The sequence below is a fragment of the Podarcis erhardii genome, assembly GCF_964252035.2.
Source record: "Podarcis erhardii genome assembly, chromosome: 5".
Lineage (NCBI taxonomy): Eukaryota > Metazoa > Chordata > Lepidosauria > Squamata > Lacertidae > Podarcis > Podarcis erhardii.
This window is the reverse complement of record NC_138509.1, coordinates 23124190-23141870: the sequence shown is the minus strand read 5'-3', so window position 1 is coordinate 23141870 and position 17681 is coordinate 23124190. Positions and strand designations below refer to the sequence as shown.

The 17681-nt window shown below is 42.6% G+C and overlaps 1 protein-coding gene across 3 annotated transcripts; it reads right to left on the bottom strand.

Annotated features, from left to right (window-relative positions):
• Positions 1–462: 462 nt before the first annotated feature.
• RGR (retinal G protein coupled receptor) lies at positions 463–17175 on the bottom strand. Of its 3 annotated transcripts, none has more exons than XM_081861268.1 (7): positions 16867–17175; positions 7992–8148; positions 5069–5190; positions 3573–3726; positions 2726–2843; positions 2309–2422; positions 463–1605 (listed from the first exon to the last, which is right to left on the bottom strand). In XM_081861268.1, exons 1-7 carry the CDS (start codon positions 16946–16948, stop codon positions 1462–1464), a joined length of 891 nt encoding a protein of 296 aa, XP_081717394.1. In that variant the 5' UTR covers positions 16949–17175; the 3' UTR covers positions 463–1461. The 3 variants fall into 3 exon arrangements, with proteins under 3 accessions (XP_081717394.1, XP_081717395.1, XP_081717396.1); XM_081861269.1 differs by lacking the exon at positions 16867–17175 and adding an exon at positions 11717–11868; XM_081861270.1 differs by lacking the exons at positions 7992–8148; positions 16867–17175 and adding an exon at positions 5395–5516.
• Positions 17176–17681: the final 506 nt, after the last annotated feature.

Genomic DNA, 17681 nt, shown 5'->3' with positions numbered 1-17681 from the left:
CCCATTGGCAATAATGAGTTAGTTTGACACAAGGCAGTTTAAAAACAAGATGGTGTGTGTTCCTTCCTGCCTTGGCTAAAATGAAAGGACTTTAGCATCCATGTCTCTCTTATACAAGGCATTCAATCCAAAGTTGCTTAGGAACTCTGCTTAGCATGGGAGATTCTGTTCATGGGAAAGACAATTTTTGTTGTATATTGCAGCCCCAAGAGGGAACTCCCCCCCCCCCACTTTCCTTGCTTCTATCTCATCATCATCAGATGATTATATTTCCACTAACTGGGGTTAAAGAATGTTCAACTCCAGCAATGCCGGAATCTGTGGCCTAGCACCTCAGACTTAGCAGAAAGCTACAATTACTGCAAACCAGCTTCCAGCCATAGTTTGGAATCTACTCTGGCAGCACCTCACAAACTATGGCTTGTAAGCTGTTGCCGTTTCAGACATAACACCAAACCATAGTTTGGCATAACACCTGCACAGAGCCATTTTGTGTTATTAAACATTCCGGGGTTGCAGGTGGGAACAGCATCAGCGTAAGCATTCAGCCTTTTGACTGAAATCACAATACATCTCACAACATTAATATAGCAATACAGAACTCGACAGGCAGATTGCTAAGATGAGAGACATTAAACCTGCACAACACATTACATAATGAAGACTGATTTGGCAGGCTTGACTGATGAGAGATCCAGTCAGGCATCCCTCCATCAGTTGCCAGATTTAAATAAATGGTATTCATTTAAGAATTTTAGAAACAAATCCCTCCTTTTGCAAACACCCATTTTATGCAAATAGGAAAACAGAGGCACAAACATATGGCCTAAATACTGGATACTGCCTTAATCTCTCAACAACCCAGAAATACCCTATGTACAAACAAGCAGAAAGCCTTAACAGATCCCCACTATTTCCCCCCCTGTTTGGTTTCCTGCAGTTCCATCTTGCAACAACAACAACAAAACAATGTGCCTCACAGCTTGCAGTTCATTTGAGGGACATGTAAAATGAGAGTGCCCTGCAGAGGTTAGAGGCATCTTATTTGGCAAGTGGAACGGGGCAGATGGAGAGGCAAGTTCGGCAGCGACATCTGCACGGCATCCTTTCAGTAATGCGACAATTGCTGGTAGACAATGCAAAGCCTTTCTAGTGTGAGACCGCAGTCGATTGGAGTCATAGTAAGTGGTTTCTGCTACTGGATGCCTCCAGTTGGGCCTGCCTCAATTTGGGACTGTTTCACACATTACACAGCAACAAGCCTAACACAGAGTGGGAGACTCAATGAGAGTACGCAGCTAAACCTGGATCCCTGGCGAGCATGCCTGTATGACGTACAAAGTTTCAAACACCAATTTGTCACGATATTTTCGAGTGTGCACTTCAAAACCCAACCTAGGTGTACATTTAAGGGATGTAGCGTGTGTATGTGAAGAGGCCCTTGCTTAATGCCACAGTGTGTTACTTCGTTTTGTTATCAACTTCAGCTTTCTCAATCTTCTGTCCTGTGAGGAACTGCCATATCCCTCCTCTGTAGTTCTCGTTCCCAAGAGCATAGATCAAAGCATTCACAGCTGGTGAGGTTTTGGCAATAACAGCAGGGATCTGTTAGGAAGCAGAGCATTTAAGGAAGTTAGATAAGGATGGGTTCGTGTTAACAAAGAATTTCATAATGAAATGTATGAGGTCTGGGTGGTACCCTGATCAGCAACTAATTTTTAACAGCAGCCATGTTTTTCACTAAGCTGGGACTGATGGAACAACCTCTCCCATTCGTCCACTCTCTCTCTATTCCTATGTTCTGCCACTTCCATTTGCGCTCCTTAAATCTTGGGCCCACACAACCGTTCTTGGCTCTATTTCCCCACTGCCATCCATTTATACGGTGCTTTGCAGAATTAGGCAAAAGGGTTAGTGGCCTGTTCCCAAGGATTTTACAGTCTAAAATGGATTGTGCTTGGGGAAGACAGCAGAAGGGGGGGGGGGGGGATGGAGAAGAAAGGAATGGATGGGAACCCAAGAAGCTGCCTTATACCATGGTAGAATATTGATCCATCTAGCTTAGTACTGCCAGCAGTTCTACAGGATTTCAGACAGGGGACATTTCTAGCCATATCTGGGGACACGAGGGACTGACCCTGGGGCATTCTGCATGCAAGGAATAAGCTCTGCCATTGAGCTGCATGCTCCAATCTCCTTGCCTCAGGCTTCTGAGTGTTCTTTCTTGTACTCTCCCATTGATACCAAGTGCTTAGAATTGTCTGCATTGCACAAAAGATCTTTGTGATCTCAGGCTATTTTTACATACCATTCGAATTTTTGGGGAGATGAAAGTCACATTTTCAACTGCAGCATAGAAACATAAAAGCGAGTAGGGACCCCAGCAGATGACCAAAGATTTCACTGGCAAACCAGTATTAAACTGGAAAAAAAACAAGAACAGAGAGTGTGGCATTGCGTAGATAAAACCCATATAAAAAGTTAAGATTGATACAACACACAAAAACCCTTGGGTTACAACAGGAGCACCTGATTTTGAGACAAAATAAAAGTTTCCAGCACTTTGCCACAAACAGATTCCAGCCCCCTTTAGATGGCAACCATGAGGAAGTTGAAAGACTGCTTCTTTTGTGTATCAGACTATACAACCAAGCTACAGAAGATGGTTCCTTGAGCAGGAAAGGAAGCTGTGTACAACCCTTTATATGCTGGGGTATTTTCTTACCTTGAACTGTCCTGTTTTCTTGAATTTGTGATCTACCGATTGATAGGCTGTTAGCATGATGAACACCGGAATCAAGAAATTGAAAAGGGCCAGAGGAATAAGATAGGAAATATAATTCCTGGAGGGGGGAGGGAAGAGAGGAAAGGACAGAGATCTGTTATTCTGTTTGCAATGTTATATAACTGATATTAAAAACCACTTAGGAGAGAAATCATATATTCAATTAGGTTTAGCAAAACATCTTAAGGGGCAGCTCTCTGTGTTAAACATAATAATAGTTCTGTAGGACAACTCTCTCTGGTGGGCTGCCTGATTTCTTAGGAGGCACAATAAGATTAGTGGAGGTGGGGCAGGTGAGGAACAGGGATGGAAAAATCCATCAATTTCACTTTCTCTCACTTTCTCATTTTTCTAGCCTTAAGTTCAGTTCTCCACATTAGCTTGCAAACTTTTTTTAAAAACAACCTCACGAAAATCCACCAACATTTCAATGCAAAATCCTTTGAATATGCATGATGTTTATTTCAGTTTCACCTCATATACATTTTTTTTTGCAAAGCAATTTCCCCTAATGCATTTTTGCAAGTGATTGTCACCAACGTGTGTGTTTTATGCATATTTTACCGCAGTATGTGCATTTTTGTACATGTCACATGGCCAGAGAACTGCATTGCACCATTCAGAATGTCAAAGGATGGCTGCATTTTAGCAGCACAAGAGCGATATTCTGCCAGGCAACCTTTTGCCACTGCCATGTATATGTTTGTCTGTAAAATTCATTTTTACTAGTTGCGCCTCTTTTTATTTTTATTTTAAAGCCACGCATAAATGCCTAGATGGAACACACCTGTCTCCTTTGCTATAGTCCAATGTGCAACATGTTCTTAGAGGCTCGTAGTCATATTCACCCCATCCTAGAAGAGGCATCACAGCCCAAAAGCCAGCAAAAAGCCATAGAAATATCACCATGGAAATCACTGAGCCCCACTGTAGCTTACTTCCTGTAAATGAGAAGAAATCAGATTCATAAACTTGGAATGGAAATAAAAGCAGCAACTCTGAGTCAATTGACCAGGGATTTCTATTGAGAGAGTAGGCCGCGGTTAGAGAAAGGAGTGACTAACCTATGTTGAAACAGCGAGTTTCTTCTTTACGGCAATGGATGGTGAAAGAAAAAGCCAACCTTCATGATATTTTGGATATATCTAAAAATTCTAATATCTGTTTTTCTACACTCCAATGAAGGCTGCTTTAGATTGACTCAAGATGGATACTTAGGACAAGATAATTTTTTAAAATTCTGACTTTAAATTGTTCATGGACAATTGAATCCAATTTAAGGTAGAGATAACACTGTCTTCCCTACTGGTGCATGAGACAATTACAATGCCTCATAACAATAGTATTGCAGCACGAGCCCTGTTCTACAGGCAATTTATTGTCATGCCCGAGAAGTTACTGTCCTACTGTCATGCTTTGGACTTGTAATGTGGCAGAATGAAGTAGAAGCAGATGTTCCTCATGTTTCCTGCTCTTCATGCCAGAAAAGCATCTCCTCTACCTTGGAAAATTGCAATATATCTGGTGCATCTACCAGAATCCAGACATGCGGACATTTCCCCCCTCCCCCACTACCCCAAGGCAGCACCATCACATCCATAGTTCTTGTTATTTTCTAAAATATTTCATTGAAGATTATGCTCTCAGAATGTTAACACCCTTTCAGAGCTACTGCAAACAATGTCTGATGCTTTTTAAAAGCACATATGATTTAAACTGATAGGTAAAGATGAAGGTTTGTATCAAATAAAGTCATCTGGTTAGTGCAAGAACCTCTCCCTGTGCAACAGGACTTCCCCTGTCTCTCCTCTCCCCATATGCCCTTGCCCCTGCATGTCCCCAGACTGTTCTGGGTTCCCCCCATTCTCTGGAGGAGATTTCAGGAAGGGCACGAGGGGAGATGGGTAGAAAGTCCTGTTGCACAGGGGGGAGGTCTTTGTGCTAAAGTGGCAAAACTTCATTCTGCTTTCTACCACGGACCAGCAAACCTCTTTTCAAATTCTTAAATGTTTTATTTGTCATGTGTCCATACCAGTTTGTAATACTTTTACATCAGCGCTCCTTCTTGTAAACCAAGGTGGGTGTAATTTACAATGAACTAATGATCTAGATCAGGCATCCCCAAACTCGGCCCTCCAGATGTTTTGGGACTACAATTCCCACCATCCCTGACCACTGGTCCTGCTAGCTAGGGATGATGGGAGTTGTAGTCCCAAAACATCTGGAGGGCTGAGTTTGGGGGTGCCTGATCTAGATCTATACAAATACTAGACTAGTACTTACTAGTGCAGTATTGATGATATCGGTCCCAGGCAATGGAAGCTGCAGAGCTAATGCTAGTCAGTGCTGTCAAAAATCCTTGAAATCCATGAATCTGGCAACCATCAGAGCCATAGGGCCAGTATCTGAAAAGAGATAAATGAAAACATTGGAACCTGCCGTAGGTGGAGTGATCAGGACACTGATCTCACGCCCTACCTGGATAGCAAGCAGGGCCTGACCAAGACATTTTGCCACCTGAGATGAACCACAAAATGGCTCCAACCCACCTGGGAAGAAGGGGTGAGGGAAGACTTATATCAGGAACAAGGGGGAAAATAAAGATTTACTTTAGGAACAAGGGGGGAGTGCAGCGGCAGCAACAGTGGGCAATGCATCCCCTGGAGGCTGAATCTGCTGCCCTTGTGGATCTTGCCACCTGAGGCAGTTTCCTCATCTTGCCAGCCCTGATAGGAAGACCCACCAGAGTTATGTGGGTCCACTCATGCTGTATGTTTGTGTTGTTGGAAGTACAACGGCAGGGAACATTCAGTGTGTGAATTAAGGCGTTAATTCTCTTTCTGTTTTGGCTCACAGCAGACTCTGAGTGGCTGGAGGTTCCAGTCAGTTGGGAAAGAATTGCAAGCGTGGAAGACATTTGATATTTGACAGTTAGTGGCGTTAGTTGGGAAAAGCGGCTCTGAAGGAGCTTCTCCTCTGTGCAGGTCTGGCTGAAGAAAAGAAAAACCCTTCTCTATATTTCTCCTCAGGTTATACCCTGCTCTTGTTCACTTTACCCTAAGTAAAGTATTATCCATTTCTTTTTCTCTTTAATCCAGTCACTCTGCTAACTGGTTATGGGCTCAGAAACACTATTGCTGTCACAAGCAAGCGTGTCTTTTTTTTTTTTTTTTGGAAAGTTTTTATTTATACATTTCAAGTTTATACATTTCATTAGTTTTGCAATCAATTTAACATTTCAAAATTGGATTGCTTCCCCCTCTTTTTGTGGTTCCTTAAACTTATTTATTTTTAATATCTTCTGCATATCCAAATTCATTTCACTTGCTCATTTAATTATCTACTGTAAATATATACTCTTGTGAAACTGTGGGTTATTACAATAATCCTGCTAATGTTTTTATCTGTTTACAATTTATCTGAAAAAAATCAATAAACCATTTCCATTTTATAAAAAGTTTGTTATCTTGATTTCTTATCCTTCCAGTAAGTTTTGCCATTTCTGCATATTCTATGAGTTTCTGTAGCCATTCTTCCTTTACAGGGATTTCTGCTTCTTTCCACTTTGGGGCAAGTAGCATTCTTGCTGCTGTAGCAGCATAAATAAATAAATTTCTATACGATTTAGGTAGTTCTGTCCCTATAATTCCCAAGCGAGCCTGGCTCTGAGAGAAAAGGAAAGTAAACCTGAAGCAGAACAAAGCATCTGAGGGGAAAATTGGAAGCACTTCAGGTTTCAAATTGGGTACTGAAAAGCTGAGCAACTGGAACAACCCACTATGGAAATCCAAACTAGAAATCCTACTGGAAACCCACCTGTGGAAAGTGCTGAGTACAGACAGACCTACTGACAACCCTGAAAAACTGGGCCAAAGAGAAGAGGCAAGCAAAGGCAATGGAAGATGTGGAAGATGACCAGCTCATTCACATAAGGAAAGATGATACAGCTAAGGGGATGTGGAATGCCTCATACAGACTGTGTGAGCTTGCAGATTTAAGCAATGACCGCTCCCCACATCAAATGGGGGGCGCCTTTTGCATGGTTGTGCTCAGCCCCCCTGGATCCCAGTGCGGCTCCAGGTAGTACGGGCTGGCTTTGCCCACCACAGGCTGGATACCTGGAGGTCTCCGCCTACCTCAGCCAATTGCCCAATCCTGCCTGGGGAGGCGTTGACAGGGGATTGGCCAGGTAGGGGGAGGGACCGCCCTGCCCACACAACGGAAGGTGAATCTTACCTGCGAAGCATCAGTTGGCTCCAGAGCTTCTCCTACCCTGCCCTCCCTCAGTTAAGCCTTCTTTTGCAGGTTAACCTCTTCTCCACAGGTATGCGCGCACTGCTACATCATGGTCACTGTTGATGGGCCGGAAAGGAATTTTCCTGCATTGGCAGGTTTTGCCTTCCCCATAGCAAAACGTCACAACTTTGGCGGTTTCAGGCCTTGGGCGGAATCCTTTAGTCTATCTTCCTAAATGGGGGGGGGGGGCGTGAAGCAGTGATCCACGCCCCCCTTGTGGTGGTGATCCCAGGGTTCCCCATTAAAGGGGTCTTGAGGGGGGAGGCATTGCCCATGCGCCAAGAAGTTGTCATTACTCTCCCTTGCGACGGCGGTGAAATGGGGGGCAGGCTCTCTGCTTGAACATATGTTCCCCAGAGCCAGCCCAATCCCCACACATTCTGGATAGCTCTGATGTCTCCCAGATCCCCGGCTGGGGACTGGGAAGGATAAATGCCCAATGCCTGAGCCAAGGTCTCCCTACATCTGAAACTTAACAAAGTTGTGGCCAATTTTAATCCCATAGCATGTTGTCTTGAGTCATTATTCCGCTCGGGGGTCGCCTGGGGTTTGGGGGGACTCCGCCTGCCCATGCAATAAGATGTATCTGCTGTGCAAACTGTATGGAATCTGGATGCATCGCTCCATTCTCTCCTGACTCACTGCACACTGACACTTCTTACCAGGAGCTAACCCCAAGTATAGGAATGGTCAGTTTAAGAAGACTGGGAGCTTCTACTATATAGAATTTTGAATTTTGTATGTCCAGACATTGTAGCACCCTAATTTATTTTCAAAGCAGCATGCGTGAGTATCACGCCTCTGAAATACATTAGTTTATCAGTGGCTTAAAAGGACAGATAAAACACATCAATTGCCATTAGTGGAAAGGCACATTATATTCTTGAATAAATGTATAAATAAAATCTACCTTAAGAAACTAGAGAAAGCTGCAATGAATGCATTGGTGCAGATTCCACAGTCGGATAGTGCAAGGTTGAAAACCAGAAAGTTGCCAGGCGTTCGAAGTGCTTTGATTTTCCAGAAAGAGATGATGGTCAGCAAATTCAGAGAGAATCCAAGCAGCGCTGAAAACAAGCACAGGTTTAAAAGGGTTGTTTTAAAACTTTTGCTCGTGCTTGGACTCAAGAAACTACACCAGCTATACCACCAAGCATTCAACAATGCCCCAACTTTTCTTACTCACATAGTTACTTTTGTATCCCTGTATCTATCTATAACATTCAGAGTTGGCTTGGACTAGTTATGACAATTAACTACAGCCAGAGAAAAGAATAAGGAATCAAATTGAAACATGGGGCAATTTGATTTGCATAAAAATAGGGGGTGGTGTCCAATGGTATTCTTCTACCTAGTGAAAGAGAGTTTTGCACGCACACACACAACTAAGATAACTGGTCAAGAGAAAGAACAAAAAATGGGACAAATATCAGAAGGGGGAAAGGGTTAACCTCACTCCCTCATCATGGTTCCAGTGCAAACTGGGCTTGACCACCCAGGGCTGTTTTTAAATTTAAGCACAATAACTGTGGCAAAAAACATTCTCAGTTTTCCTGCATCATGCGTCATTTGGTTCTTTGCTTTTACTTGCATTTTTTAACTATAAAAATTGCATAGTGTTTTCCTTATTGGCATTTGTTCCTCGCCAAACAACAACCAACTGTTAATAACCCAGTTATGAGATGCAGCCTTTTCCAACCTGATGCCATCCAGAAGTTTTAGACTAAAATTCACACTAGCCCCAGGCAGCATCTGTCTGTGTATCTCTAGCACACCTCTGTTTTTCTCAATTTATTAAAAAGGGGAACAAATTAAATTCATTTTCCAAGAGACCAATGTGGGTTACAATAGATCCCAGTCTATTATTTTAATACTTTGCATTTTTTTTAAAAAAAATCTAAACATGTACAGCAAACAATCATGACAGATAAATAAGGAATTATATTATGCAGATTATAAAGATATATAGATTATATAGATGATAAACAACAGGTTTATGGAAAGCTAAATCTGGTATAACAAAAAACTTGAATAGGGGGAAGTTGGTTAAAAGGAGGTGGAAGAGAGAAAGGATTACAAATTATTCAGTGGAATAGCTGAAACAAAATTGGTTTAATTCTCAACGTATTGATGGATGGCCCTCAGTAGGAAAGTATGTGTGGGTAAAAGGATCAGACATGCTCTTGTCTGTAAGATGTTAATACCACTAGTACTGCCAGTCAGGTGACTGTAAGCATGCCATCTTGAGTTTGACATCGCTAGGCGCTCCCTCAGCCTCAGGAGCAATCCTAAGTGTGCCTTCGAGCAAGATGGTATAACTGAAGCTTCAGAAAAATCAGATCTCCCATGAAAGCTATCTGCAGATTGCCAAAACCAATTGGAAGTCTTCCTGAGTTGCCCTGCAATAATTCTCAGTATCCTCAAATTTCCAAAGCACAAGTGTGCAGGATTATTAGAGGCACTTATCATGGTTTACTGGGGCTGCAATCGTAACTCTTCACACCGTTCTGATCTCCCACAGCCCCAGTTAGGACTGCTCTACCTGTGAACTAAAATGACCTTGGTCCTTTATATTATTGGGAGAAAGCCACAGCTCTGCTTTGCATGCAAAAGAATAAATCTTCAAGCCTCAGCATCTCCAGGAAAGCCTAGGAGACACACCTGCCTGAAATCCGGAAGAGCCACTGTCAATCATTCATTGTAGATAATACTGAGCTAGTTGGGGATCATAGAATTGTAGATCTGGAAGGGACCATGAGGGTCATTTAGTCCAACCCCTGCTATATATGTTTGCTCAGAACTGAGGCCCACTGTGTCCAATTAAGTGTGCATAGTATTGGAATTTGAATAATTTCTTCTACTTTATGTGACATCCATTATATTGCTGGATAGTTATAATCGAGGGGCCAGATTCAACTAAATAAAGCTAGTGAGAGCCAGTGCCATGGGTCCTGTTAGCACAACAGGGCTTCCCCCTCACTTCCCATGCTTCCCCATATCTGCCCCCCTCCAAATCAGCTCTGAGGAGTCCAGAGAACACCCAGAACAGCATGGGGGGGGGAGGGAGAGGGTATATCATTCAATCTGGCCAGCAGAAATGCTTGCATCTAGAGCAACACTGAATTCCATCTTAAGACATGATGTAGCCAGAGTTAAGTAATTTTAATTCCCATTGATTTAAACAAGAGAGTTAAACACACGTGCTTAGTTTTGTGCCATGGATATCAATGAAACTGGATTGTGCCCTGCATTTATTACAAAACTTCAGCGGCGGACATCCGACTTACATTGTTCTTTTTCCGGCGGAGATAATCCCTTGAAAACCCACCACCAACATATTTTTACTAAGACTGTGGCTGCAACCTTAAATACACCTACCTGATATACCCTCCCCCCCCCATGCTTCAAACTCAATGGGGCTTACATCTGGCTGCAAATTTACAGATTTGTATTGTAAATGTATCTGTCATCCACACAACTGGATTGGTGGTCAAATATTTTCCCCAGTCAAAGAATTGAACAGTTCTTTTTGACCATTAGAACAGGACCGAAATACATCAGCAGGAATGAAAGCATTTTTTCCGCTTGACAATGATATATGCCACCATCAAATTTCATATGCATAGAGTCACCACACATGAAGTATACTTCAGCTACAAAGTGACTGATTTCAGTAAGATGCATTTTTTAATTCTTTGAATTTTTCATTCCTTGGGAACTAAAAGTGTGTTTAATTTTTACCAGATTGCCTTCTTTTATATCATTTTAAAAGTCAGCAGGCAATTATCTGTGTTTTTAGTAACAACATTAAAAAGCACAGTAAAAGGGAAAAAAATGGTACAAAACTTAACAGGTTTCAGCCGAAGTATAAAAACGAAACTATAAATAACCAAAAGGATCAGAATTCTCAGCTAGGCTGTTTGCTAATTTATCACTAGCACAACTGTCTGTGAAGCTGAGACACCCAGCTAATTTATTACTAATGCAAATGCATTTGCACAGTCTGTTGAAATTCCTACAACAAGTTATGTGAAGAAGAAGAAATAGAGGCAAAATCCATTTAGCTGGACTTTTGGGACAGGTTTTTCTTTTGTGAATAAGATATGCTTAAAATCCAGTGCTGTTGAACGATGCGTCCCTCAGCCTATTTTAGGCATCTTCATTCAAGTATACAAGATTCTGTTATATAACCTTGTTAGGTGAAAAAAAGATGGGCACAAATGGAAAGCGATGAGTTTCAGAATAAACAGTAAGATATGAACCATCTGTATGAATCCTCAGTCCTAAATGCAAAACCACCTTTTAAGTCCATACGGAACAGAAACAATAAAGATCTTTATTCCTGGAATCCTTCAAAACAACAAACTTAACTTTCGCTCCTCAATAGTCTTGTTGCATAACATGCCTTGCAAGCAACCTCTGCCCTGTTTCATAAAGGCATAATGAACAATGGCGTAGCCATAGAAACAAGATTTACCCTGAAGCCTATACTGCTCTACTGAAAGTGTTATGTGGTTATATATAATCTTTCCCCCTTCTTCTTCAAACCACAGTTTTGCTTGAGCAATGAAACAGCAAGAAGGTCTGATCTGATCTAAGAATTCTCTGACCACACCACCCTTCATCTCAGCTTACCTTCTGCCATCATCAGGGTGCCCAAACCAAAGACTTCAACTTCAGTGAAACCTTCAGGGAGAGTGTGTGATGTTGCCATCTTTAAAGCAGCAAGGCCAGACTAGCTTAGGCTCTGCCTCCACTACTAGCAAACTCCAAGTGACAATCTCTCCCTCTCTCTCTTTTTTTTTTGGCTAGATCTTCTGACTCTTCCGAAAGCCTAAAGCAGCTTCCTTCTTAAAGGGCCAGTTGGTGCATGGACATGGACTGAGTGGTTCCTTGGGTTACAGATGCTTCGGGTTATAGATACTTCAGGTTACAGACTCCGCTAACCCAGAAATATTACCTTGGGTTAAGAACTTTGCTTCAGGATGAGAACAGAAATCGTGTGGTGTGGTGCAGCAGCGGCAGCAGGATGCCCCATTAGTTAAAGTGGTATCTCAGGTTAATAACTGTTTCAGGTTAAGTATGGACCTCCAGAACGAATTAAGTTCTTAACCTGAGGTAGCACTGTATTATGAGAAATGAGCTCTCTGTGCAACCTTTTCCAAAATCCCCATAATACAAGCAGGTGACAGCAGTCACCTGCCGTTACCAGTAAGTTCTGAAAATTATAGTTCACAGAGGGGGAAACAAAACAGGAATGTGCTGTTGGTCTTTACAGCAGTTACTGTTGCAATATGGATAACAAATTAATCCATTCCTGGTTTTATGCTTATGTAGATTCAGAGTGACCATTATTTCCTCAGAGTTTTCCTCTCATTTGTGTACAGCTTAGGCTTCATATGACCATGCATGCAAGCATTTAGCTCCAACATAAATCTCAAGTAACACTGGAGTCTAGCCCAACTCCCATCGCTATCTACCTCACAGAAGAGCCCTAGCTTTGTCTACACAGAAGAATGTCCTACTGAATTCAGTGGGGCTTACTCCCAGGTAAGTGGGGTTGGCATGGCAGCCTTAGTCTGAAAACCAAATAAAGTACTGTGGTGAACAGCTATTTGAAGTAAGGTAATTGTCTTAGCTAATGGTCAGGGGTCCCTTTACCTTAATTTTCTTAGATAATTTGATATGTAACCATAGCTTGCTATCTCTTTCTCTTAATAAATGGCCTTTCTTGGGCCTACATACAAATCCATTTATCGTGGGTAAATAACTAATTACAAAAAAAAAATTACATAATGTTAAGCTGCCTTTATCATTTAATTCACTTACATGTTAAATGAGCGACTCAGAAAATGAAATGAGACTTTAAGAGAACGAACCAAACTCTTTCAAAAACTAGGAACATGAGAAGTTGTCTTATGCTGAGTCAAACCATTAGTCCATCCATCTCAGAACTGCCTACACTGACTGACAGCTGCTCTTCAAGGTTTTAGAGGCTGACACTCCCAGCCCTACGCAGAGATGCTAGGGACTGAACCTGTGACCTTCTGCATGCAAAGCAGACACACTATTGCTGACTATGGCCTTTCCCCATGAAAATAACCTCAGTGTGAAATGACCTTCACAATGAAATATATGATCAAATAAACAGCAGAGCTGTTACCTCTGATGAGCAGATTCCATAGTTGAAAAACAGAAAAACACTGAAACATGCAAAACCCACAGCCTTATCTCAGCTATGAAAACTTTGATAAAGCCTCTTTGGCATCCAGCTTACATAAATAAAGTACCACACAACTCTATAAAATAAATTCACCTGACTACAATTGCTCATTTCTCCATGCCCATAATGATTTTAGGTTGTCACCTGAAAGCCTGCGAACAATGGATTAAGCAGTAGTTCCAAAGGCTATTCTGGAAAATCATTTTAGTTCCCAGGTTTCTTTTGTTTCAGGATTGCTTCTTGCATCCATAGCTGGTCTTCATAAACTATGCAAAGCATCTGAGAAATGGCAAGACCTTTTAATCTGAGCTATGAGGTCTTAAGCAGCTTCAGTCTCTCAACTACAATGGAAAGAATAGCACTGACCTATCCTACAGGGTATATTATTAAGTATAATGTAATATTTTAAGGATGATATAATATAAAGTGCTTTGAGCTTCTAAATTGAAAAATAAATGCTAAATGTTATTACATTTACAGTCCCCACCAGCTTTTGAAGGTGTACTAGGTGTTTTGAAGGTATTCTATTGTTCTAGGCACGTTTTGCGACAGGCAATTGCATTAACGCGAGCAGTTTCTGAGCTCTGGGTACAGTACTGCACCTAAGATTTCAGATTAAAACTGCCACAGCTGGAAGAAAAGGAGGACCTTTTTCTGACTCCCCACTTCCAGCCACTCTCTGAAGACTGGAGAAGAGACCCTCATAAGAATATGGGGGGGGGGGGCAGGGAAAGGACTAGACCATGTGAAAAATGAACGTAAGATATTAGCTGAAGTTCATTCATTTTCAGCTTTGTTTTCTTGTTATAAAAAAGCATACCTGTTATAAAAAAGCACACCTTGTTATAAAAAAGCACAACATTCCGTTGTTGCGCCCATAACCTAGGTTTAAGGTGCAACTTAGCTAGCATTCATATCTCAGTTTCTAACACTGATTGCGTGTCAAGGTCCCCAGGTCACCCCAAATAACTCACACACCACACAGAATTTTTTAAAAAGGTTTTTGGCATATAATTTTGGCTGCTTAGGCATTGGTTGCGACTATCTGCCCCCCAGTGGGGGACAGACTGACATTCTGCAAGCCTGCGAAAGTCAGAAAAGGGGAATAAAATTTGGGGATAGCGACGGAGCAGGGAACCTGCCCTCAGCCCTCCCCAAATGCAACCAGGGGCTCTTGCATGGCCTTAGTCCCTTGACAGGGTTCAGACAAAAGCAATGTTGAGCCCCTGTATTCCTTTAATGGAATACCCTGCAGCAGCAGCATTAGAGGGGCAGGCACAGCCAATCCATGCCCCTCAACCAACCAAACCATACACCAATGCCTAACCGCAACCTTACAAGTTGTGATGATTTGCTATGCAGTAGACAAAAACCAAATGGCCCCAGCCAATCAGCCAGATGGACAAAATTCCTACCAGGCCCCTGCCCCAAGAGCAGACGACCCCCTGACAGGCATAGCAAGGTCAAAGCGAACAACCCTAAATATAGGGAGGGAGGGACGGGCAATATGATGCACGGGGTGAAAAGAGGAAGCTCTACGCCTCGTGCAGGGAATTTTAACATTTCTGGCTGTCAACCAACAAATGGCAACATTAACTTCTTCCCAACAACAAGGGAAGCCCATCACAACAGTGGCCAAAAATCAATTAGCCCGCCCCACAACTCTGGAGTGTCCTGCCGGCCCCCACCGCAACACGTGCTCTCCATGAAGGAGAACACGCTTTCCCACTATATGGTTCATCTCTGTCTTATGCAGAATTTCCACGAGTGATGCACATTCCTGGCATGGAGATTCTGTAATCATTGGGTGAACCAAGTGGTGAGCAGATGTCAAGTGCTTGGTCTTCTGCACTGTGGGATTCTCTTTTGATGGCATCCACATTAGGATTTGGACCTCGTATTTGACGTGACTCATATATTTCAATGAAATCAATGGGTCTTATTTCCAAGGAAAGTATGGAAGAAACCGTGAAATATGGTGGTGCAATCAAAATTGATGTTCACCTATACCAGTCTGATATAGTAGTTACTATTGTAATCCTATTTCCTGATCTATTGTCTGTGGTTTTGGAATTGAGAGCCTTCAATTCTGAGTGGAAGCGCCATATTATGAATGTGGTTATTATTATTAGTTCTATTTAACACAGGCTTTCTTCCTTCTTTCTTTCTTTCTTTCTTTCCTTCCTTCCTTCCTTCCTTCCTTCCGAGGTCATATCTGCATTTCACCCTGTCTCCATCCCACCTCCAGTTCATCTGAATTGTAGAAGATGTAACCACAGTAACTACAATGACCTTGTACCCAACAGTATTCCATCACATCCATTTTTCATTGCTTCAAACCCTCCAACATTTTTCCCAGTTGAAAAACTGAGACACTTTTGTAACATTCATATTCTCACTAAGAATCACCGCCTGGGCATCAGTGCCCATTATATTCTTCATACGCTGTATCAAGATACATATAATGAATCAAGTTACTCTGCAGTGGTCTATCTTGCAAGCGTATCTGTAAACTGGCCATAACCTTTTCCTAAAAGTGTTTAACAATGAACCTGGGTTTCGTTATCAGGGACAGGTCTTGGGGATAGATGCCCAGGACCCCACTCAGCAGAACAAGGTGTGAGTGTGACAAGATGCAACAAACCTGGTTTATCATATTTGGAAGGGGATGAAATACCGGTAATACATGTTACTATTTACAGATGCCACCGCCACTTCAACAAGACAGGTAAGAGGTCTAGAGTCAGCATTTGCAAGGGAACATGCAACCTTTCCCCTCTCCTCCAGTGTATAGCAGGAATTCTTGACTTGCACCACTGGTATTACTATGGAACAGCTGCAACTCAAATAAATTCAGCAATGCTTGCAATCAGTGATGGGAGGAAGGGAAGAAAATGCACTGGAAGATTGTGCCCTTGTGAGTGCATGTCCTAGAGTAAGTTGCAACCCACCTCCCATTGCACTATCTATCTTCTAGAGACCCAGAGGAGGGGCTTGAAACTTGAAGGATACTGTTGTGCAACGTGTTAACAATTTTAAAAAGCCATTCATAGCATGTTCCACAAAGCTGATTTATCAAGATCAAATGCAAAGCATAAAGGAAAATAAAGGCCCGTCCATGATAAATAGGTAAAGGGACCCCTGACCATTAGGTCCAGTCGTGACCAACTCTAGGGTTGCGGCGCTCATCTTGCTTTATTGGCCGAGGGAGCCGGCGTTTGTCCGCAGACAGCTTCCGGGCCATGTGGCCAGCATGACTAAGCCACTTCTGGTGAACCAGAGCAACGCACGGAAACGCCGTTTACCTTCCCGCCAGAGTGGTACCTATTTATCTATTTGCACTTTGACGTGCTTTCGAACTGCTAGGTTGGCAGGAGCAGGGACCGAACAATGGGAACTCACCCCGTTGCGGGGATTCGAACCGCTGATCGGCAAGTCCTAGGCTCTGTGGTTTAACCCACAGCATCACCCGTGTCCCCTCCATGATAAATAGGGGTGGTTAAAGTATATGTGCTGACTTCTATTTCTGACGCCATTTTTATTTGGAGCTACCCCAGCTTACCTTCTACCAGCAGGGCGGTGCCAATACTAAACACCTCTAATTCAGTGAAGCCTTCAGGAACAGGGTATGCCGAAGTAACCATGTCTGCAAGAAAAATGCACCCTATTTTGGGCTCTCCACCCCAGCCACAAAAGTGACCCGATCACTTCTTTTCACTGAATTTCCCAGTAGTCTAAGACATCCTTCCTTCTTAAAGGGCCAATCCGCGTGCTGACACATGAAAGTTCTTATAGAAAAGCTTTGGGGCTTTAATGCCAGCATGGCAATCCTTACAAAAATGCCCTTAATGAGTCCGTCAGAATCCCCATCTCCCCGCACCCCCTGCAACTGCTGCAAATCGCATTTGTGTATTGTGGCAAAAGGAGAAGCATTCACGGAAATCACAACAGGCTCTTTGTAGGGATGAAATTTAAGAACGCCCTCCGGTTAATTCTGCAACACTGGGAAAGAATTAAAGGATGCTGGAACGGCCAGTGGGGGAGTGAGAGGTAATTGGGGAGTGACCTGAATAAAAGCAACAAATGTTATTCAATGTCTAATTAGGGGAAAGGGGACAAAGGGAATTTCTGGAGCACATATTTTGTTGTTCTTATGAAAGAAATCCAATGGCCAGCAATTTTTGTGAAACTTTTTTCCTCCTTTCTGGTCTTGTTTTGTAATGGGCTGCTAATAACTTTACAGATGAGCAAACCACAGTTACATATCTGAGCTGCTCCCATAGAAAAAGCCTGCTCAAAAGGGCATAGCCCCTTGCAAGTTGGTGCCCGCTGCTGTAAGTCCCACTAAAAGCTGATTCACAAAATACATTTCAAACT

Excerpts from the sequence above, each read along its gene's own strand:
- RGR (XM_081861268.1), bottom strand. The coding sequence starts at position 16,948 with ATGGTTACTTCGGCATACCCTGTTCCTGAAGGCTTCACTGAATTAGAG. Across the intron at positions 8,149-16,866 it reads CACCGCCCTGCTGGTAGAAG|CGCTGCTTGGATTCTCTCTG; the intron begins GTAAGCTGGGGT and ends GCTTGTTTTCAG. Across the intron at positions 2,844-3,572 it reads GACTATAGCAAAGGAGACAG|GAATTATATTTCCTATCTTA; the intron begins GTGTGTTCCATC and ends TCCCCCCTCCAG.